The following is a 24,939-nucleotide window of genomic DNA, read 5'->3' on the forward strand; positions in this document are numbered from 1 at the left end:
CCGATCAGCTGAGCGCACATATAATTCTAAATGTTTCTTCTAATAATGCTATTGTGATAACATAATTAGAAGAAACATTTGATGTTTTAATTAAAGTAAAGTGATGATTAGTACAGAATACTCTTTTGCCGGCAATATGAATTAACGGCTTATGGAGCTTACTGTACTAATTAATATTTAATTAATAAAACACATTTTCGTTGTAATAAAGTCCCTTTCGTTGTTCAATAATTTAATTCTAACGAATCCATCATTGTGCAATTAAATATACTGTCAAAAAATAAATATATATATAAATATACATTTATTTATATATATATTTATTTTAACAGTATATTTAATTGCACAATGATGGAATCGTTAGAATTAAATTATTGAACAACGAAAGGGACTTTATTACAAAGAAAATGTGTTTTATTAATTCAATATATTAAACATGAGAGGCATCGGCATCGGCATTACTGCAGAGGATCGCAAACCCCGGTAATAGCGATTCATGTAAACTGTTTCCCTGCTTTCCCAGATGCATCCAGAGGTGTTTGCATCACTTTCTTAAGATTTTATTTGTTATTTTTAGTTGAACCAGATTTCCAAGTAAATGACCGTATGTTTTCAGCCGCATGTCTATTTTTTCCCACGGCCGTAGTTTCATCCGCACATTTACAGCCGCATAAAAAATACAGCAGCACAGTTACATAGTGTGAACCTAGCCCTATACTGTATACCTTCCTCCCTCCTCTGTAGTTGTTCTGCCATTTTGTATACCTCCCTCCCCCTCTGTAGTTGTTCCCACATACTGTATACATCACCTCTCTGCCCCTAATTGGCCATCAGACCTTCCATCCCCCCCATATTTAATGTACCTTACTGTGCATCTTATCCTTCCTGCCTCCCCTGCAGCTTGTATTCAGCAGGTGGGGAAGGAGCATAACAAGTTTGGCCCTGATTGGCTGATGCCAGCCACCCAGTGTCAGGGATCTGGTCAGCTGACTGTAGGGACTCTAGGGCTTTCTGTTGGAATAGGGCTTAAAGAAGTACTCCAGCGCGCCCCCCCCCCCCCCCCCCAAAAAAAAAAAAAAAAAAAAACAACAAAAAAAAAACCATAGACATACACAGAAAATATACTTACCATCCCACCGGTGACGATCGAATTTCCCTCTGGCCGCGTCCTCGCCATGTTCTGCTGCCATCCTCACGTCGGGGTGTAGTGAATGGAAGAGAAAAGGCTGCTGGTGCGCTTGCAGGAACGGGGCCAGACAGCTTATTAACGCACATTAAAAATCTATATAACTTTGTAATGCTGTGTTTACACGGAGCAATAATTCGCCCAATCGATCGTTTAATGATTTTGAAGCAACAATTTGGTTTTTATAAAGATCAGCATTTAGACGAATAAATCGTTAGAAAATTAGTTACAAAATTTGTTAGAAAAATCATTATTGAGATCCTTTTAAGATCACTTAAATCGGTGAAAGACTGTTTACACGAAGCAAATTTTTAGTGAACGACCAACGATGATTTGAGAACATGTTGAAAGATCAAAATGAACGATTTCTCGCTCGTCGCTTGATCGTCCCCTGTGTTTACACGAGCCGATTATTGTTGAAATGCGATCGTTATCGCAAAAAATGGAACAATAATTGTTCCGTGTAAACGCAGCATGTGTGTTAATTCAGCAGAAAAAGAAAAACGCCGCACTACTCCTTTAAATTTTAAGCTGAAAGAGCCGGCAATAGAAGCTAGGTCTTTTTTGGGGGGAAAATACTGTGGATGGATAGATAGATAGATAGATAGATAGATAGATAGATAGGAGATAGATAGATAGGTAGATAGATAGATAGGAGATAGATAGATAGATAGATAGATAGATAGATAGATAGATAGATAGATAGATAGGAGATAGATAGATAGGCTGATGGATAGATTTTGTGAAGGCCACTGCTTGAGAAAGTTCTCAAAGAAAGTTTTTGGGTGAAATAAACACTTTTTCTGAAGTTATCCTCTGAAGTGCTGCGGTTGTTCTTCGCGATAGATAGACAGATAGATAGATTAGATAGATAGATAGATAGATAGATAGATAGATAGATAGATAGATAGATAGAAAGATAGGATAGATAGGAGATAGGAGATAGATAGATAGGAGATAGATAGGAGATAGATAGATAGATAGATAGATAGATAGATAGATAGGAGATAGATAGACAGATAGATAGATAGATAGATAGATAGATAGATAGATAGGAGATAGATAGATAGATAGATAGATAGGAGATAGATAGATAGATAGATACATAGATAGATAGGAGATAGATAGATAGATAGATAGATAGATAGATAGATAGATAGATAGATAGATAGGAGATAGATAGGAGATAGATAGATAGATAGATAGGAGATAGATAGATAGGAGAGAGATAGGAGATAGATAGATAGGAGATAGATAGGAGATAGTGGATAGATAGGAGATAGATAGATAGATAGATAACAGATAGATAGATAGATAGATAGATAGGAGATAGATAGGAGAGAGATAGATAGATAGATAGATAGATAGATAGATAGATAGATAGATGATAGATAGATAGATAGATAGATAGATAGATAGATAGATAGATAGATGAGAGATAGGAGAGAGATAGGAGACAGATAGATAGATAGATAGATAGATAGATAGATAGATAGATAGATAGATAGATAGATAGATAGATAATAGATAGGAGATGGATAGATTTTGTGAAGGCCATTTCCCTGTATTAAACATGCAGCTGGCATCTTCGTCCCCAATGCCTCTGAAGCATCCAAGATTTACTCATCTCATTTGTTTCAGGCAATGAAAATCTTTGAGGTTTAAAGACCTAAAGTCATCTCATGTTCCCTGATTAAAACGTTAAAAAAATAAAAACCTGCTTCCTTTTTATTAGGAGGCTGAATTTCGGGGAATAAATCTTCATGTAATTAGCACAGATCATTTGATCTTAGTTCTGCAGCTTTTATGTCTTTTTTTATGTTTGTATTTTTTTTATATCCTTTTTGATTATTCTATTTTTCTTAAGACATTAAAGAGCGGTAAAACATTAGTACTAGATGATATAATATGGAAAGACGTCTTCAATCATTGTCTTCGTTTTCCCTCACGGCACAAATACCACATACCTTATTGTTTAATATTTAATCATATTGGAAAAGTTCCTAATTCTTAGACATGTAGATGCGGTCTCTCATACTGAGTACATAACTGCATGGTCACCCAGACAGGAAGTGCATGGTCACCCAGACAGGAAGTGAAGACTTTTCAGCAGGTATAGGGAACCTTTGGCCCTCTAGCTGTTGCAAAACTACAATTCCCATCATGCCTAGACAGCCAAAGCTTTGGTATGATGGGAATTGTAGTTTTTTAACAGCTGGTGGGCCACAGGTCGCCTATCCCTGCTTTACAGGCTGTTCTGTAAGAACGGATAAAACATGTAGAATTTGGCAGATACATCCTATACAGATTGACTTATTTGGATCTTTTTTTTTCATCATCATCATCCAGTTCACTCTTTTAGCAAATTACTTAAAGGGGTTAACCAGTGAAAATATTTTTCTCTCAAATCAACTGGCTTCAGAAAGTTATGTAGAATTGTAATTTACTTCTATTTAAAAATCCCCAGTCTTCCAGTACTTATCAGCTGCTGTATGTCCTTTAATAAATGTTGTTTTCTTTACAATGTGACACAGTGCTCTCTACTGCCACCTCTGTCCATGTCAGGAACTGTCCAGAGCAGTAGCAAATCCCCATAGAAAACCTCTACTGCTCTGGACAGTTCCTGACATGAACAGAGGTGGCAGCAGGGAGTACTGTGTCAGACTAGAAAGTATACACCACTTCCTTTGGGACATACAGCAGCTGATAAGTACTGGAAGACTTGAGTTTTTCAAACAGAAGTAAATTACAAATCTATATAACTTTCTGACACCAGTTGATTTAAAAGAAAAAAAATTTCACTGGATAACCCTTTTAACTGTCACATGGTCAGTACTAAATTTAAAGGTAATTGTTTTTTTTTGGGCCATGAAAAAGATTCAAGCCACTGCCAACCAGCCGTTCATGGTGTCCCAGCACTAAAAGCACTACATATATAAGCTAATGGAGCAGAGAGCACTGTATCAGACTAGAAAGTAGAGCAATGAAAGGCAAACGGCATCGGCGCCTCGATTGATACCAGAGGGAGGAGGTGGATATGTAGAAAGAAGGTATTGCGCTTACCTTTAGGCCCCTTGGGCTTGTAGCATATCACCCTGAAACAGGTACTCAATCGATTTGCCAATCCAGCTAGCATAGGTGTTGGAGGTAACAGCGGCTGCAGAGCTAGAGGACAGGATGCTCCCATAATAGGGGCCCGTAATAAAGGTAATTTGAACAAAAGAAAAAAAAAATGTAGTACGAAGTGTCATTTCGTACATTTTTTCTTATTTTTATTTTTTGCACAAATCAGACTAGAAAGAATACACCACTTCCTGCAGGACAAACAGCAGCTGATAAATACTGGAAGAGATTTTTAAATAGAGGTGAATTACTAATCTATATAATTCTCTAACACAAGTTGGTTTGGGAAAAAAATAAATTGCCGAAGTTCCCCTTTAACTGTTGAGCCTGAATAAGTAGTAGGGGGCCAATTACAAAGGGGTAACTCAGCCAAACAGGCTAATAATGGCCTGTGTAATAGGACCAGCGATCAGCCAGCAAATGAGCAAATTGTGTTTGTTGGCAAGAACCAGGAGTAGAAAAAAAAGGTACATGTTCAACAAGTGTAGGATGGGCAACTATGACCATCAGGCCTGATATTACGGCCTCCATATGTATGGCCAATAGGTGCTCCAGGAGTATGGCCAATAGGTGCTATTGCTGCAGAGAAGATATTGCCACTGAAGACAGTAGTAGGGAGTCAGGCTGCCTTGTTGTTATTGAAAACTAACATGGTGGGCATGTACCATAGTTGCCAACATTTGAAATTTTTTTCCAGGGACACTTTAGTGTTAAAGAGGTGGAGCTTATTGTGGGTGTGGTCTCTGTGGGGTGTGGCCTATCATGGGTGTGGGTTCAAAACTTTCTAGTTAGAATTAACAGTTAGAACAACACAAAAGGAGCATTACACACCCCAGTATTAGGTCCCCAGTATATTACACACCCCAGGTTCAGGTCCCCAGTATACTACATGACCCATTTAGGGCAGGCTGAGACTCAGAGATAGCATTCTACTGACTGAACATGTCATCATACTACTATCCCCTTCATCTTACTGCTCCTCCATCATCATACTACTACCCCCTTCATTTTCCTGCCCCTCCATCATCATATATTACCCCCTTCATCCTCCTGCCCTTCCATCATCATAGTACTACCCCTCTAATTCTCCTCCCCCCTCCATCATCATACTACTACCCCCTTCATCCTCCTTCCCTTCCATTACCATAGTACTACCACTCTCATCCTCCTGCCCCTCCATCATCACACTACTTGGCAACTGTTGGCAACTATAGATGTACCTGGAGAGTTACGGGTTTGTACCATAGGACCGAGGCAAGGAGAACAACTATAAAACAACTTTTAGCATACTCCTCCATCGCTCACTCCTCCTCTAACAGGAAGTTATACTTGAGCAGCCAATCAGAAGTGTCTTTACTGCAGCCATCTCTTCATTTCCAGTCTCTATAGCCAGAAGTCATTTCTGAAGCAGCTTATTTACCAGTGGCTATAGAATAGATATTTATACGGCCTTGTAATATTGGAGTCATTGCCCCTCCTGATATACAGATGGTTTGAAGAGACAAATTAGCATATTAATGGCGCTCCCACTCGCACATAATAGTCACGTTATATATTGACACATGTAATTAGAGCGGCAGCCCTGTCATTTTCTATTATTTGCGATATGTAGCGGAGGCCATTATCGTGTCATGAGATGCCGCTCATGAAATCATCCCCCGTAATGAAACATTTTAAGGACACGAAAAGGTCAACGTGGCGATCTATGAAGCCTAGAGCAAAGGAAAAAAAAAAACTGAGCTGTTGTCACGGTAACCCCTAAGATGGAGCCTATAATACAAAATGGGAGCTTCAGTGGGAATGGTTGCTAGGGGCAACTGCCCCATTTTCACAATACTTTGGTCTATACCCTATCTAAGAAAAAGATTTGAAGACCAGCAAAGGTCGTACCCCCCAACCTGTGGACTCTCCAGGTGTTCCAACTACAACTCCTATCATGCTCTGACCAAGCAATTGCTCAATTGTTTGTATAGTAAGCCAGCAGTAATCCGGACCACTACTGCGTCTAAACATTTCTCATAATTTACCTACTAAAAAGTGGGTTATACCTAATGGTTGTCATTAGTGTTGAGTGGGCATGCTTGGTCAAGCATAGTGGTTAATGAAACTTGATCAAGCTTTGATGCTCAACCAAGCACCTCGTTGTAGTCAGGGGTGCTGTTTAAATATTCAAGCTACTGTGCTGACACAGGGTGTGAGTGCAGTAGTGTGAATATTTAAATAGGGACGAGTGAATATACAGTAATGGTAGCTTCACACGTACCGCATCGCAGTGGATTTTCTGCTGCGGATCCGCAGCAGATTTGATGGTGCAGATTTGATGCTGTGTTCATTCATTTAGTCAAATCTGCTGCGGATCCGCAGCAGAAAATCCACTGCGATATGGTATGTGTGAAGCTACCCTAAAAGCGAACACAGCTCTTCGCTAGTCTCAGCGGTCAGCTTGTCAGCCTGCTGTATTTGAACTCTTTGCCGCTCTGCTCCTCATGCCTGGAAAAGCTGGATCCAGTCCTGGGAAACTTCTCCCAGTTTCTCAGGATTACATCCTTTTTTTCCTAGAGCAGACCAGCACAGAGTTCAAATACAGCAGGCTGACAAGCTGACCGCTGAGAGTAGCAAAGAGCTTTTACTGTATATTCGCTCATCCCTATATGTAAACCATTTTGGAGATCCCGGCATCATAACGAATGATGATGCTGCTAGCTCCGAAACAGTTTAAATACTAATTCTCTTAATCTCTTAAAGGGGCGAAATATACAAAATTTAGAACCAAAAAATGCAAGACGGATTAGAACTCTGGCGGTATGCTGTAACGTATTGCATTTTTTATTCCAGTATTTGTATATTCCCTTCAATGCAATAATTTTTTTTTATTAATTTCAATGGGGTTCGTTATTCAAGTCAAACACTTGAGCATTAAAAAATTCTTGACTTGAGTAACAAGCACTTGAGCATTTTAGGGATCGCTTAACACGGCGTTCTTAGAGCCCTTATGTAACACTACAGTAGCATGGTATATGCATATATGCATATATACTGTATATAGCGCAGTGTACAAATATATATATATATATATATATATATATATATATATATATATATATATAGTGGCACTGACAACCTTAAAATCTGTAAACCGGCTGAAGTGGAGTCAAAGTCCGATCACTCTGCACCAGTGCAACAACAACAACAAAAATAATTATAGATACTTAAAACTTACAGCCCAGAGACAAAAGCTATGCAATAATGATGCAGTTAGGAGGACAGAGTGGATTTGTTATCCGTCACCCCAACAAACCACGTAGACACATGAGCAGAGACTGGCTTTATCCAGAGAACAACTACTTCTTTATTCCCATGGATCGCAGCAAGAATTAAAGTGCCAGCTGCAAGAATGCATTTGTATGGGTCTTTTGTCCTGCCGCTCAGCAATAATTTCTACTGTTGCTTTAAGAACTCAGCGTGTTTCTGCACTTGGGTGTAAAAACCTGGACTTGGAATTCTTTACTGTACATGCTTCACTATCCCTGCACCTGGTAGATGAATGACTGCCCGAGTACACCGCCATAAGCCAATAACTGTGACTGTACATAACTCAGCATAGCTGCAAGCTATAGCTGCAACCTAGAGTTTAGAGCTGTACATAGTTATAATGTTTGATCATATGATGTATTACTGTATGTATTGAGTATAGCTTGGTGTATGCATACAGTGCTACATTGTGTCAATCTTATTGCTACGTACAACTCTAACCTGTATGTTTTCATATATAACATAATATGAATGAAGCAGAATTAAACACTACTCTATATTGGAGACATAAGGCCTAGGAGTCTAGAGCACCTTCACAGCTCCAACACTGGCAGACTTTGAAACCAGGGTACTAGGTGGGTTATTATCGTGGGTTTTTTTCTTGGCGATTTTAAGAAACTTTGTAATTGGGTTTATTAGACAAATATGCCATCTGCATTCCAAAAGACTTTCCCCAGGTCCCCCCCTTCCCCCTCTCTCTCATTCACTGTCTATTATGAGGAAATCACGTCTTGTTTACATCAGACGTGCCCTGTGTAATCTATGGAGAGGGGAGGGGGAGGAGGGAGATTAGTCGGCAGCAGAGAACAAAGGATTACACGGTGGAAGCTGTGTGAAAGACGGTATTCAGAGGTCAGTGCTGACTTCAGATGAGAGGTGATGTAGCTGTAAATTAACTCTTTGTTGTCCTGTTTTGGTGCCTCATCTCCCTTCACCCCTCCCCTCTCCATAGACAACCATGATGACAGGGGGGAGAGCTTCAAACTTCTTTTTCATGATCAAAATGCATTTTTCGGCTATTAAACCCAATTACAAAGTTTCTTAAAATTGCCTGTTCTATTGATTTCAGCAAAAAAAAATAAAAAATTAAAGACATTGACACTTTAAGGCAATGTGTAATGTTTAGAGATGAACAAACTTTTAAAAGTACAGTTTGGCCGGGTTTGCCAAATTTTGAAGAAAAGTTTGGGTCAGTCCAAACCGAACCTTAAACGAACTGCACTAAAACATCTAAACAATTGCAGGCGTTTAGCTGTTTTAGTGTGGTCCAGCAAGTTTAGCAAGTTCACTCACTTACCTTTCTGTGCTCCCCTGGTGTCTCCCGCTGATCGCAGCCGCCTCTAATTCCTGAATGAGACAACAGTCACAGCCCGCTCAGCCAATCACTGACTCAGAAAGCGCTGTGGTCAGTGATTGGCTGAGCAGGCTTGCCTCCGAAATGACAACCCGCTGAGCCAATCACTGGCCACAGTGCTGTCCCGCCTCAGTCATTGATTGGCTAAACTGGCTGGAGGGGGCTGCAATCAGCGAGGGACACCAGAGACCTTTAGGAGACATGTTTGCTTAATTAATGAATTTGCAAAAATATTTATTTTAAAGTATACCTATTAGTTGAGGTGGCAATACCCCTTTAACTTTCAATCTGTGAAAAAAACTTGTTTTTATCCTGTGTTTACGTGACAGATTAGCAGCTCATTGACAGATCACTTTATATGCTTCCTATAGAATAAAATTCTTGCACCCACTGAATTGATGGTTAATTTAATAAATTTTAAATAAATGTTTAATTTTTAAAACTTTAAAATCATGACACAAGAAGTTATCCACATTGTAGTTCTTGATGTTTATCAGCGTAGATTTTTTTTTTTTACTACATGTTACATTAGAACATTTACCTTTTTTTCTGTGATTAAGATAAATTTGATAAACCGATACCGAAACAGACGGGTTTATTTTACTCTGCTCTTGTCATGATGTAATTTCAGTGATATATGTTTATGGATTACAGCTAATGCTTGTCTTAATTCAGATTTATAACCTGCTCCATCCTCTCCGCACCATGGGTATCATCCCCTTTCCTTATATTGTATCTTTAATAAACTGTGATGTTCTGTAGTTGCTTAACCATCTCTACTGAGGAAAATGTCATGCATGTCCCATGGGCTGCAAACCACTATATATAGATATATCAGACTTTCACCAGGCTAGATAGATAAGGGGATACTTGTGTTTTTCACACCTTCAGAGGGAAGTATATAGTGCATAATGTTATTTTTTTATATATTATTTTTTATCTTTGACTAAGGCTTCCAAAATAAATTTGGTTAGTTTGTTGTATAAATATTCACTTTTGCAAACTTTAAAGCGTAACTGTCATTTCAGGGTCATTTTTCTGAAAACATTAAATATCTATAGTACAAGCGATTTTAAGAAACTCTGTAATAGGTTTTATGTACTAAGAGAGTTTCCTTCTGTACTGAAAAAGCAATCTCCCAGCCTCCCCCCTCACATCAGATGAAGCAGGATTTCTGTCTCCATTATGTGGCTATGGAGAGGGGAGGGGCTGTTAGGAGTGACTGAGCACGGAGCAGTCCTGCACAGCACAACACCCTGCAATCTTCTCTCAGTAAGTTCATAGATAAGCACTGACCTTTCTGACCCCAGAATCCTGCGGCTTAGGTGCCCAGAGAGTCTACAAACAGCTGACCTTCATGTCACCTCTTCCTGCTCCCTCATCTCCCTCAGCCCCTCATAGGCTTACAATGGAGAGAGCAGAGCCCGTCGTCACTGGCTTCTCTGTAATGAAGACGTGTTTGCCTGATAATACACAGATAAGAAGTCAGGGGGGGGGAGGCTGGGAGATTGCTTCTTGAGTACAGAAGGAGGCTTTTTTGGCTGATGAAACCAGAGTTTCTTAAAATCGCTTATACTACTGATTTCTGCAATAAAAAAAACATGACAGTTACGCTTTAAGCATTAGAATACATACACGTCCTCAGATCTAAATCCTCTGGGTGTCATATTTGTCAGTGTTAGGTTTCAATGTACTTTCCGTTTTGTCAGTCTTTCTCTGTGTGTTTAGTGTGGTCATAAAAGTGAAGGACTGGTCAGAATGATAGACTGAGTACACAAGTAAAGGAGGATAAATTGAAAACTTATGCAAATGATATATCTTTATATGTTAAAGCGACTCTTTACCCACAATCTGTCCCACCTAAACAGCTTGTACCTTCGGATAGCTGCTTTTAATCCAAGATCTGTCCTGGGATCTGTTGGGCAGGTGATGCAGTTATTGTCCTAAAAAACTACTTTTAAACTTGCAGCCCTAAGTCAAACAGCCGTGGCCTAGAATATTTGTTCCCTAACTTTGCACCACCTCTCCGTCCCTCTTCCCCACCCTCTTCATCATTAGTAATGCCCCTAGAACATTTTCTCTTGTCTGAACATTGCACAGGTGCCTTAACGATCCAGCTATGTGCCGTGCCGACACGTGATGAATAGTAGAAAATCTGCCTGGAGCATGGAAGAAGAGGGCTGGGAGAAGGGACAGAGAGGGTGTGCCAGCCTAATGCATACACAATCTAGGCCACGGCCGTTGGGCCCAGGGCTGCAAGTTTAAAAGTTTTTTTTTAGGACAATAACTGCATCACCTGCCGAATGGACCCCAGGACAGAACTTGGATTAAAAGCAGCTATCTGAAGGTACAAGCAATTTGGCGGGGTCAGATTGTGGGTACAGAATCGCTTTAACTCGTGACAGAAATTGAAGAATGAAAGGAAGACATCTATGGAGGGACATGTGGTAAAATTAAAGCGCCGCTGCCGCTATATCCATGTAAATATCAGAAAAGCGATGTACCGGTGGTACATGCGCTTTAATAGATGAACATACATTGGTAAATAACATTATTTTACCACCTTTTGGGTCTTTCATGCTGTCCATCCTGTAACACACTTCCGGTTCCTGTGTATAAGACACTCTAGCCAGCAATTCACCCAACTCTATCTCTCTTCCATTATACTTTCTTTATGATAACCCTTCCCATATAGTGGGAGGGAGATAGACTTGGCTGAATTACTAGCTAGAGTGTTCTGTACACAGGAGTCTGTCACATGACTGAAGAGAGTAGAGCAGACCGTTTACATTACAAAAACAATGAGGAAATCCACAGTTTTTAAAAAGTAACTATTCTTTATTGTGGCATATAAAAATCTCCAAAAAGTTTAAAAAACTTACGCCTACACGTCTCGGGAAACCCCTTGATCACATTGCCGTGATCAATAGGTTTCCCAGAAATGCGTAGGCCTACGTTTTTAAAACTTTTTTGGAATTTTTCCATGCCACAATAAAGAATAGTTACTTTTTGGAAGCTGTGGATTTCCTCCTTCTCATTACATTTTGATCACCGGGGTGCAGCCCGCTTCTGATCCACCTGCTTCTGCCCGGATCACATTTGCGGTGAGCTGATCTACTTTGTTCATATTAAAAAAACATAACCTTATTTACCAATATATGTTCACAAAAAGTATTGCTAGTATATGTGATATTTTGAATGCAGACAAACTCTATACCTACTGTATATAGTTATTATTATGAGCTTACCTACTTAGTGGCCTAAATCACTGCCAAGAGTAACTTAGAGGACCCAGGGATAAGGAGCAAAAGAACCCATTAGATACCCTAAGATACTTAATAAGTTTCTGCTAAGAAATATTTAAAACAATCGCGATGGCCATTTCTGTGATTGACATTGGCATGTTTGAATTGTTGTCTGTACATGTTGATGGGGCGATATATACGCAGGCTAGATATCAATGTGGTACACACGTTGGACAGGTGTTTTTTTTTTGTCACTTAATGATATATTGAAGGTCGGGTCTCGCCATTGGGTTATCAGCTGTAATCTATGAGGAAATCTAGTATTCAGTTCTCCTACAGCACTCCAACAGGACAAATGATGCATTACACCATTTCTGTTAAATTCTGTTAAATGTATATGTAATGGAGGTAATAGGTCCTCCAGAGAGAATAAATCACTATCTAGTCCGATTCAACAAGCTGATAACTATATACTTTAAACATGTTAATACTTCACTATTATTTATTGTTATGTTTATTGCTTTTCTTTTTAGATAATCATGTTGGGACGGCTGTGGTCACCGGTGATCCTCTTCTGTGTTATACTTGGTCAGGGGTGGACAGTGGAGGTGAATCAGACAACATCATCATATTCCACATTACCAAGTAAGAGAATGCTTCATGAATGTATTAAATACTCACAGATATTTGTAAAAGCAGTAAAAAAAAATCTCCAAGACAATCCTACATAGACTATAAACAGCAAGTACTGTCAAGAATGATAGTAAAATCAATACTGCTGTAAATACGGTGAAATTCCTTTAATCCACCAACAATAGCAACTGTTGGGGGGTGGATTAATCAGAGGGAGTTCCTTATTCCCTTTCTTCTACAATTCTTCTTTGGTTCTTGTAAAATCCCACATTGTATTGCAGACCTGTAGTGACAATAACGTTCAGTTATCAGAACTTCTCGACTCTTTGACGCAGGATTAAAGGAAATTTAACTGTATTACAGGAAAACCATGATTTTATTCTAAATGTTAATTCTACTATTATTTGGGGAAAAGCTTTATCCTGAAATTCATTTTGGGAGGTTTAACTCGAGAAAAAAAAATGCCATTAAATTTGGATTCAATTGCTGATCCAGATTCAGGCTATGTTCACACAACGTAAGTTCAGTAGTAATCACGGTCGTTTTTGACGATTTTCAACATCGGACGTGATTACTACTGAACCTACATTGTGCTGCCAGCTAAGGGAATCCCGGCCGGAGTGTATACACATAGTATACACTCCGTCCGGGATCGCTAGCGGTGCCACAAGGACATGGCAGTTTTCTGCGCCGGCTATTCATTGAATAGCGGCCACAGAGAACCTGTCAGTGCACACAATGGGGCATGCGGCTTCGGCCGCACACTCCATTGTGTGCAACAATGAATTCTTATGTGGGCACGCACAAATGCACCCGCATACTGAATTCAACAGCAGTGAAGATCATCTACCCGGTACTGCAGTACCGGCCAGGATGATCCTCTCTGACACCGGCCATTCCGTGACCCAGCCGGGTCACGGATCGGCCGGTGTCTTACAAAGTGGGAACATGGCCCCATAGTGGAGCAAGGAGTCCTGCATACAGGCATGCACCCACTGGGCTTCGCTTCTCAGTGTACTGGAGAACGGACTTCTGCTTTTACTACTGTACATTTTGCGATACGTCCAAAATTCCTGGACAAATCCAATTTTTTGGATAAATTTAAAATTTGAATTTGAAGTGAATGAGTGTAAATGAAAATCATGTGTGCGAGTAAAGGCCATATTACACTGCCCGATGTGCTGGGAAAGCGAGTACCAATCTGTCAGCTCAGTCCTTGCTGCACTGTGCTATTACATACACAGACATCGAGAGGGGAGTAGCAGGAGAGGCCATCCAAACGATCCTTAGATTGTTTGGGCGGTCCATTGAAGTTAGTGGCAGTCTGCTGTTGTCCTATTGATCCTCTTGCTGCGGACATGTTGAAAGATCACAAAATCAGCTAACATTGTGCATGTCGGCTCATCCTTGCCTCTCAACATGTGCTATTACGCTGAGGGATTATTGGTAGGTAATTGGCCAAGTAAGGCCGATAATCGTTCAGTGTAATTGAGCCTACAGGTTCAAGCTGCAGTGAATATTCTGGCCAATCTAAAGCAGCAGATTCGGTCAGTTGACATGATCAACCAATCAGCTGCTGATTTCTGTAACCTAAGAGGGCTGGACAAAGGCGGAACTTCTCATAAATGGTTCTTATTCTCATAGGAAGCGATGATTATTGATCCGAAGAAACAGAAAAATTGCATTTTGGCAAAAGACGCTCCTTAAATGGGGCTTCCAGTGATGTAACAAAAACAGTTATTTTTAGTAATGGATATAAAACTTTTTGGCTCGTCAATGTTCATCGTCTATGATCATCGTTGTAAATGAAAAATTGAGTGACAACCAATATTGGCACCATTACATCTCTCATAAGGTTTGATATCCATCCTCCCTAGAATACTAATTTATTATGCAGTGTTACATTATCTGGATAGTTGTGTCTATGGCAGGCAGCCAGTGAGAATCAGAACTTTACATTGCTAAGTATTCCAGTTGGCAACAGTACCCAACAAACGTATATATATCTATAGTGTCAGCTTCATAAACAATGGACATTGGCCAAGTTTTTGGTACTTCAACATAGGATTCAGTGATGATATATAGGGAGGACGGGAAAATAGCCATATATACCTTTGTCAATTGAGAAATTGAACAATTAACTGATGTTATTGCTTCATTGGTTATTGAATAGCATTACATGTACCCCGCAGCAGAAACTAAGAGACTCCATTATAAGGTCATGTTCACACAACGTATCTTTTGCATAAATCCCGGCTGTTGTTGTAATTTGCATCGGTGAATTGGGATGAGGGCGCACACGGGTGCGCCCGCATCCAAATTTACCAGAAATGAAGATAATCTTCTCTGACACCGGCCATTCTGTGACCCCTTTTTAGACACCTCTAAACCTCAACAGATTGTAAGACTTTTTTTAGGCCAAAAAAGTTAAACGTTTTGTCCCGGCCAAGCTAGTCATCTAACCTTCATCAGAATAAGTTCAAATGTTAAAAACATTAGAAGAAAATTGCAGAACATTCCATGATGACATCACCGACGTACACCTGTTCTTTTTTTTTCCTGTCAAAAATTTTCAAGTGCCAAACGCTTGCTCAGCCAAGAGCTATATCTCCCAAACTTCACATACACATGTAAGCTAAAAATGTTAGGAACAAACTCTTCTGGTGGAGGCTTATCTCCCTGAGAGCAAAGTAATTAGGTATGCTGAAATCCAGCCTGCCTAGGACTAGAGGCCCTTTTAGCATATGTAGAGTAATACCTGGCACTCACCAAATGGATTTATTTATTTAGTGCAGTATGCATCAGTTTACAGCAAGTATGCGTTTCAGTCAGACATGGCCTTCATCAGTTTGGGTAACACAATGGGGGTAAATCATGCAAGAGTGGGCGTAAATCATGATAAATAGTGAAGACAATAAAGTAAACAGTAGAGCAATACCCCAGGAAATCTATGGATTTGGTGAGTGCCGGGTATTACTCTACATATTCTTCTGGATCTATCCGCCTCAGAGTGCCATCCACCTATATACACTAGAGGCCGTTTTAGTCATCAAAGGCTGCACAATGATGAGCTCCCATCTTGTTGATTGGCGCTACATTAATCAGCCTTTATACGGTTCAGTTGGTTGAATTGTTCATGCAGCTGAAGGGCTAAACAAACAATTCAGTAATTGTTAGTGTGGCCCGGCCTTTAACTGACTGAACCGTGTAAAGGCTGATTAAACGAACGCCAATCAACAAGATCGCCGATGTGCGGCTAGTAACAATGATTTAAATTGCCGCATGAAAGATCCAATCAGCAGACGAACAAGAGTCTTCTCATTCCCCAGCTGATCGTTGGCTCTTTTACACGGACCAATTATCGGGAACAAGCATTCCTAGGAACTCTTATTTAAACAATAATCAGCCCATGTAAACAGATCTTTACTGAAGACCCCCCCTAAATCCGAAGCCCACCAGGCTCTAGTGAAAGAAAATCACAATTCTCCACCGTTCCATTTTTTCTTCTACAGAATTGTACGCCTCCAAGTGTGCGGCAATAATTTGGGGAAGACTTTTTGCTTTTTCAGCATTACAGTGTTTCCCTTCGGCAAAGATTTTTTTCTCACCCTGACTGAGGTTTTGCTTTACATTTTGTAATCTGCAAGTCCCCCTCCCGACAAAGAATTGACGTTCAGACACCGACATTAATGTTATGTTCTATCAGAAAGAAAATGCTCAGTAATTGTAAAGCAGTCAGTCTGGAATGAGTCCAGGAGGCCATAATGCACCAGCTGACAGATGTCTGATTTACATATACATCCATATCTACAGCATATACTGTACATACATATATCAATAGACATCCCTGCCACAAGACGACTAATTATTCCAATAAAACTGGGACGTTTTCTGAATACGACACCAGCACAGAGAAGCTTCGGGACTCTGAATGCAGCATTTGTCCTTAACCCTTTCCTGTACTCCTGTGCATTGCGGAGAGTGGTTACTTTACACATTACACTGCTCTGTTAGGCTATGTTCACACAACATACTCTTTTTTGAAAAGAATGACATTTGTTTTCTATTAAAACAACGGCCGCTCTTTTCATACTTCAATTAGATGCATTAAAGTCGATGGAACAACAACAGTTGTTTTCACACAATGCATTGAACAACGGCCATTGTTTGGCACTCAAAACAATGGCTGTTGTTTCATGGACTTCAATGCATACATTGCTGTATGAAAAGAACGGGCGTTCTTTCAAAAACGAGTACGTTGTGTGAACATAGCCTTATGGTGCGACAATGGCTGGCATTAGACATAACTAAGTGGCAGCGAGAACACCTTAGTAGTTTTAGAGGGAGAAATCTGGGAGCCTAAGAGACATGTCTCTGAGTCTATTAATAAGGATCTAATAGGGTACCTGATGAAACGCTGACAGGTATAATACATTATAATATAGCAGTACTATCTTTTTTCTAACATTGTATTCATTGCGCATGCGCCATACTATAATATCTGCGCGTGCGCTATATGTAAAAGTGTCAGTAGCGGCCATCACCAGCATTTGGATACTTCTGGGTGATGGAACGCACGACACCAAGCCTCGTTCTCGTCTCTGATATCACTTCCTATAGATGTTCTTTGTATTTCGCGCATGCGCAGTATTGTTTTCTACACGCCACTGCGGCCATCTTTATCCAACACCGCATGCATGGAGAGGTCTTCCCTTACGGTCAGTGCCACAACGTCTCTGCTTGCCACATGTGATATCAATCATGCAAATTTTTTATGATATATAATCATGCTCTACCCTCCATCATGTTACCCTTGAGAAAGTCCAGTTAGTGGACGGAACGCGTGGGGTTTGGTCTCCCGGTCCAGAGGCTCTCTGGTGCCACTGTTGGGTTCTGGTGATATACTGTGATTTTTGCCTGCTTATAGTACATTTATTTTGTTAGTTATTTATCACATGTTTGTGTCACTGTATACTTTGCTGTATTTATTGTTATGCACTTGCACTTTATAGGTCTTTGCAGGAAGGATGCTTATTTTGCACAGTACCAGTAATATCTTATTAACATTATTGCACCAGTGAGCTTCGCTGTATATATGGGCCAGGGAGTGAGTTGTTGGCTATTCACCTGACTTCTCTTGTATCATGAGGTTCGATTTTAATTGTTTTTAGGGGGGTTTTGACATGTATTTTGGCCGTATTATTTTGTATTTGTGATTTTCAATAAAGAATGAATTCTAGTTAATATGTCATGGTGTGCTTACCATTGTTTCTCTATATCTTGGTGTTGGTTGGTAAATGAGCTTTTTCATATAGAGGTTTAGCACCCGGACCGTGCATTTTGGGCTGTGCATCCCTACGTTCTTGTTTTGATAAGTATGGGGAGACATGAGATTTTTTTAAATATAAGTAAATTACAAATCTATGTAACTTTCTGAAACCAGATGATTTGGAAGAAAAAGATTTTCAGCGGAGTACCCCTTTAGGAAAAAAATATAGTCCTTTTCTGAAAACAAAATGTATTGTGCAAGAGTGTTAAATAACAAAAATACATGCTTGTTATGGTAAGATCATAAAAACTCATAAAATCTCTCTGCTTTTATACTGATTTTTTTAGTAATTTTTTTGGACAGATACATAGTTTATTTTGGAATTATGTTTGTTGCCTTTGGAAGACAGCAGTTTAGCTCCACCCAGACAGACATTCAAACTAATAGTTTCGCTTGTAAAGGCCCTCGTATACATTGGACAAAATTCAACCTTACTCACTGATTTTGGTGGGATCGGATGACGGTCTTATGTGTATAGTGGCTTCTTATGTGTATAGTGGCTTCTTATGTGTATAGTGTCTTCCTGAGTTTTCACTGACAAAAGATGTTGGAAAAAAGAAAAAGGATCGGGCATGTTTAATTTCAATACCTGATCTTTTGGATCTCCTAAAAGACAATGTAATATCTTTGCGTGCTCTGTTCTGCAGACTCAACGTGGGTCTGTGGCAGCCAAGTCCATCCAACTTTACAAGAAGGCTTTGGTAAAGTCACAGGTGTAGTCAACCAGGGTCGACCGGAGTGTTGGCTGTATCTTTTGATCTAAGTCGTTCAGGATCAGACCCCTAATTTGTTACATATTCACAGATCAATCCCACTTCTGGGAAGGCGTTGGTTTATTTCCAAAAAAGTTGCAAGCTGTGTTTCAAGCTTAGGCCCCACTTTTCAAGCCTAGAAGAACAGTGAGTGTGGACAATTATTTTCTTTCTTCAAGGAGAACCTCATGCCTGGGCATTCGTCTTAACACCTAATGCCACTGAATTGAATTTGATGAAAAAGTTGGAGAATACTGCTTTGATTTCCCTAGATGGCGCATAGCATCCCACTGCTTTGAGGTGCCACATCTGTCATTTCTTTGTGAATTACCCAGCACAAGCTTCAATAGAAGATATGTCTCGATTAGAGATGAGCGAACCTCGAGCATGCTTGAGTCGATCCAAACCCGATCGTTCTGCATTTGATTAGCGGTGGCTGCTGAAGTTGGATAAAGCTCTAGGATTGTCTGGAAAACATGGATATATGTTTTCCACATAGCCTTAGGGCTTTATCCAACTTCAGCAGCCACCGCTAATCAAATGCTGAAAGTTCGGGTTCGGATGGACTCAAGCATGCTCCAGGTTCGCTCATCTCTAGTCTCGATTGATCTGTCAGCTGACAGGCCATTCTGAAGCTAGAGCGTGCGGGACACGGGGAGGAAGACAGAGCGGAGAAGAAGCCCTGCAGGTAATATATGCTGCGCTTCTCAAATCATCGGTTGCCCGCCGCGCACTGCTATTCCACCGTAGCGATGTGCGGTGGGGGAACGATGATTTTAGGTCTGGCCCTAAATGAACGATCAGCCGATGACACGATTATCGGCTGATCGTTCTCTCTATTCCACCGAACGATAATCGGCCGAATGGGGCCGATTCAGTCAATTATCGTTCCTGTGGAATAGGGCCCTAAGACCCAGGTGGTTTTTCGAGAAGACCACTTGGACAGACAGGGATTTCTCATCTATTCTTGGTTCCTATTTGCTTACCTTACAACACCAAAACATTTTTGGAATTTTCCTTTGTTGACTTTGGCTCTGCTGTCAATTTTCTTGATGTTAATGTTGTCAAGGATCTAGGGATTTCTCTGTTAGTTCTCTAGTAATCTAGTCAATGTTACTACAGTAGATAATACCCCATTGTCTCTAGGACAGATAAAATATATGAAATTGACAGTAACCCTATTAGTTGGTTCAATTCATTCTGAGAGTTGTTCTTTCTTTGCGATGGAAAAATGTCCTACTGAGAGAGTTCTGGGGATCCCACGGCTTTAGTTGCCTAATCCGTTTTTTGGACAGGGATAAAGGGGAAATGGTTAAATGGGACCTCAGTGCTTAAAGTCTAGTATCCCCCGGAGTGTTGCTAGCCTTTCCTCTGATGTTAACACTCTTTTTGACCTTGTAAGCGGTTGATGATTTTTTTCCCAGTCATGTTGTGACTGTCTTCTACTTACTTAATAATTACTAATTTGAAACAACATCCGATTTTTGGTTTTGGTTGCAAAATACTGACCAAAATAGTAAGCAAAAGTACTGTGTGAACATAGCCTTAAAGCGTAACTATAAAATATTTTGACCTTTCAGTTTTAGTTAGCTTAGGGCATCATAACAATTTTTGCAATTTACATTAATAACCTAAAATGAACAGTTTTTTAAATACATAAGGCTGATTATGCCCTTACAGCTCTGTCTGGCTCTGACTTATTTCTGCACCCCTGCTGGACACGCCCCCTCCCTGCAGATCCGTACTTAGAGTAGAGACTCTGACAGCAGCATCAGATAACAGCCCTGACACACACATAAACAAACCCTCCTCCCCCCTCCTAGCAGCACGTTCTCCCCCCTCCACTCACAGAGATCACATAGCAGAGCTGAGGGTGTTGTGTGTGAGGAGCAGCGCAGGGGAAGAGCTGGATGGAGGGACAAGTGTTTCCAGAAATTCACCCAGGGGGGACATCCCAGCCATGACTCCTATGTACTGCATGAGGGAGAGTGGGTGAGTCACTGAGGGAAGGACTACAAGTCCCAGCACAACACAGCTGTAGTCCTTCCATAGTACATATAACATTCACTATCAGAGGTCTGTAGCAGGTGCCCCCACCTCCATGGCTGACATTATCCTACAGTGTAATGAGAGCAGATGACTGTATCTAATCCCACTGTGTGTGATACCATCTGCTGGGGCTCTGTATCTAATCTTACATTGGGATACTGTATGCTGGGGCTCTATCTGATCCCACTGCGTGTGATACATCTGCTAAGGTGCTGGTCAGTGACTGGAGGGACGCAGCCAGGGAGGTGAGGGATAGGCCACGCCCACTTTCATGCAGCCAGGAGAAAAAATCATTTATTCTTCTGAGCCAAACAACTGGGGATATCTCAGCGAGCGTACAAGCTATCAACGCAGTTTAGGGATCTTTTTAAAGGGTAACACGTGGGCTTTTTATTTGAGAAATTTCATTTTTTGGCTAATGAAATTATAGTTACACTTTAAAATTTATACAATAATGAGTTAAAGGACATCTATTTAATTTCCATCAGGGGATTTGAACCAGAGAATGAACTACTGGCAGGTCTCTTGACAGGTGAGTTACCCCTAGACCACAGCTCCAACACATTAGGGAAAACAGATTCTTTCAGACATAAACTGCCTACAGAGGACTGATCTGCAATCTAAAAGCTGAGCGAGCAGGAGGCCAGGCACCATTGATTATTTATGAAGAGGGAGGAGGATGCATGCAAAGTGTGGCACGAACACCAGCTCTGTAACTCTTTAGTTCAGTAAGATTGTACATAATCCGCTGCACAGAAAATTACCAAAAAGGCACCATGCTCACTGGGGGCTGCCAGCTACAGCACACTGACAGCACCTTAGGTAGTGCCCGGGAGCTGACGGATTCCCTTTAAGCTCGATCTCAAGGTTCGGATTAGAGAAGCAGATAGGTGGAAGATGGCTTTTAATATCCCTACGGCCACTACGCCACTATAAATACCTAGTTATGCTGTTTGGCTATAGTAATGCTCTAACTGTTAATGACATCTTTGAAACCTTATGGGTAAATTTATACTTGTGTACCTGGATGACCTAACAATATAATTCCCTCGATTGGTCTTCACATATTAAACATGTTAGGTCTGTGCTATAAATCTTGAGAAAAAAACTATTTTTTTTACTGAGTTTTGGGGAATTGTGCCTCCTGGGTTATTTCTTTTTACCCCAAATGCATGCAGTCAAAATACAGACTGATGCCGACAGGGTTCATCCTATAACCTTAAAAGCATCACAAAGATTCTTAGTTTTTGGCAAAAACTATTGGACATTTATTAAATGTTTTTCTGTGGTAGCCAGACCAACCAGATTAAAAATGGAGCAGATCACTTCACTGAAAGTGTCATGTTCTACTTCAGCAAGTTGAGTCTTGGCCACTTGTCAATAAGGAGTATGCCTCCGAGGTATTGGTGGAGGCTGTGTTATCCCAGGAATCACCATCTAACACCAGTTTAAGACCTTTCCACTTTAAATTTTCTCATCAATAATATCCAAAAAGTAAAACTGGTGCCTGTAAGCACTGTGTGACTCTGTCCTAAACCAAGTTGCTTGTCTTGGTGTCGCATCCAATAAAAATTCAAAATAGGACAAACAATATTCAAGTAACAAAGTTAGTTTCTATTATAGAGGATATTGTGTACATACAGAAAATAATTCCAACATACTTTAAATCATATCAACACAGTGCAATTGGACATTGGGATTCGGTCTTCAAGCCGTAGCCGTGCCATTCCTAGATTCCACAGGTCCTCAGAAACTCTCACTTTCCAGGAGAATGGATGATGTCATCCACCTGCTTATCCCAGAGAGTGAGAGTCTCTGAGGACCTGTGAAACTGAGGATGGCCACAGCTGATCCCGATTTCCAATGGCACTGTGGTGATATGATTTAAATTATGTTGGAATTATTTTCTTTACTATATCTTCTAACACTATATAGTCTATAAAAGAATCAAACTTTGCTACTTGAATATTGAATAAATTTTCTTATGCCAAGAGGAACTATGATATTGGTAACTGGAGAGGGCGGGCCGGGTAACGCTGTAGGGGCAGGCTAACAGTGTGCGTGACTGGTGCCGAGGGGGAAGGTGAGACACTTATCTTTCTCCTCAGCATCCCCGACGCTATAAGGGGCTATCAGCAGGTTAGATTCATCTAACCTGCTCATACTTCCCCTTTAAGGGGGCCTTTGAGGAATGGTGACATTTCTTAAAGGATGCTAAGCAAGTAATTGTTTTAACTTACCATAAAAATCATACTTTTCTAATAGTTATTCTAGCCGTTTCCTCTAATTTTGCATTTAAAATTACAGCCTGCTAACACTAACCTGTCAGGTCAGCGCTCAGTTGCTTTTCCCCACTTGCTGCTGGCGCTATTACACACACCGACAGCGAGTGGGTAAGTGCGTTTCAAAGTTTTGGATATCTTTTTTTGAAAAAAGTTCAATTGTCTTTCCTCTACTTTCCATCTGGAGTCCAGCAATTGACTGACAATTTAATCAGACCCTTGAATAGTATCTTAGATGATACATGAATGATAACCAAACTGATTGGTTTTCTCAATTCAATGAAATTTAGTTGAACCTCAGAAAATACCAAAAATACTCAAAAAAAAAAAAGGAAAATGCTGTCAAATCGCAATACATTGGGCCTTTGAATTTTGTTGTGGAGACGGTCTGGTGAGCAACTAAAAAAGTCTGTAGTAACACATAAGTTCTTTCACAAGTCAATTCTGAAGAATTATTTACTACTCAATGTCCTTCCCAAGGAACTTCCTTCTTCAGTTCAAGTGGAAGGTGAATCAGAATTTGAGGTTCAAAACAGTGTAGCTTCCTAGAGGGTCAGCACGTCCCTCCAATACTTAAAGCTTCTCTGGGTATTTGACCATTGAACTGTTTATTCTCTGGCCTGTTGCTTTTGTCTCATTGAACCCTGTTGTTACTGACCTGGCTAGTTGGCCAACCTATATCTTATGGGGCCTCAGCAGCCTACTGACCGATTGGTTTTTCACTCTCCAAATGCAACCTGGGTACCTGGTGGAGAAGTCTATCTAACTTGAGAAGTAACAGGGGTAGCTTTAGACTTATCCACGGTCAAGTGGCATGTTGGTCTCTTGTTTTGGTCTGTGATTGCCATTGAGGATCATACCTCCAGTGCAGTATTGATAAGCTTGTGCCAGAGGAGTCTGGTAGTGGCTTTCACTTTACTCCTCTCCTGGGTAGGACAGGAGATAACTTTCAGCCAAAAAAGCATTCAGTGGTCGACAGTAGAGATGAGCGCAACTCGAGCCTGCTCAGGTCCGATTGTATAGCATTTGAATACAGATGGTTGCATGCAGCCCCATGGGAAAACATATATAAAGCCTATGGCTTATGGCTGTATCCATGTTTTCCCAGACTCCTTAGGGCTGCATCCAATGTCTTCAGCCACTGGTATTCAAATAGCGAATGATCGGACTCAAGCATGCTCAAGCTGTGCCCATCTCTAGTCGACAGCTTTTGTAGGTGTATGGGCAACTTAAAGGGGTTGGCCACTTTATAGTAAAATAGTTTTGTGTGTAGTATAAGTAAGTGTATTCACTGCACTTACTGACAGCAGCTCTCTGTGTAAAATCAAGAGAAACAGATTGCTGAACTCAGGGAGACCAGCCAAATGACAACACTGCCGGCTGCTAGTGAAAGCGCTCAATGCAGTGAAGTCCTAGGTGCATTGCCCCCTGGGAAACATGAATATGCAAAAGGGGAGTCCGTGGAGCCTCATTGAAGAGTCTCAAAACACAGGACTAGCCAGATATCCCTCCAGGAAGGACTGCTCCACACTGATGAGGGGCAACACCCCGAAACAGCTGTATTTGGATGGTTACCTAGCCTTGGTTTATCCCTTGTCATTACACTGACTTATAGGGCCACTTAATATGGTGGATTTGGTGGTTTCCTAACAGGAGCCACCCCTTGGCTGGGTC

At 40.6% G+C, this 24,939-nt stretch overlaps 1 protein-coding gene across 5 annotated transcripts in view; it reads left to right on the forward strand.

Moving 5' to 3' along the window:
• PTPRE (protein tyrosine phosphatase receptor type E) overlaps positions 1–24,939 on the forward strand; it is a 187,699-nt gene that overhangs the window by 86,530 nt on the left and 76,230 nt on the right. For 2 of the 5 annotated variants that reach the window (XM_069980041.1, XM_069980043.1), the window contains exon 2: positions 12,754–12,865. In XM_069980041.1, coding sequence (XP_069836142.1) covers positions 12,760–12,865 — 106 coding nt within the window. In that variant the 5' untranslated portion in view covers positions 12,754–12,759. Of the gene's footprint in view, positions 1–5,859; positions 6,061–6,153; positions 6,223–6,260; positions 6,282–12,753; positions 12,866–24,939 lie in introns of those variants that run through there. The other 3 variants (XM_069980042.1, XM_069980044.1, XM_069980045.1) reach the window with 3 other exon arrangements.

The sequence above is a fragment of the Dendropsophus ebraccatus genome, chromosome 8 (genome assembly GCF_027789765.1).
Source record: "Dendropsophus ebraccatus isolate aDenEbr1 chromosome 8, aDenEbr1.pat, whole genome shotgun sequence".
Lineage (NCBI taxonomy): Eukaryota > Metazoa > Chordata > Amphibia > Anura > Hylidae > Dendropsophus > Dendropsophus ebraccatus.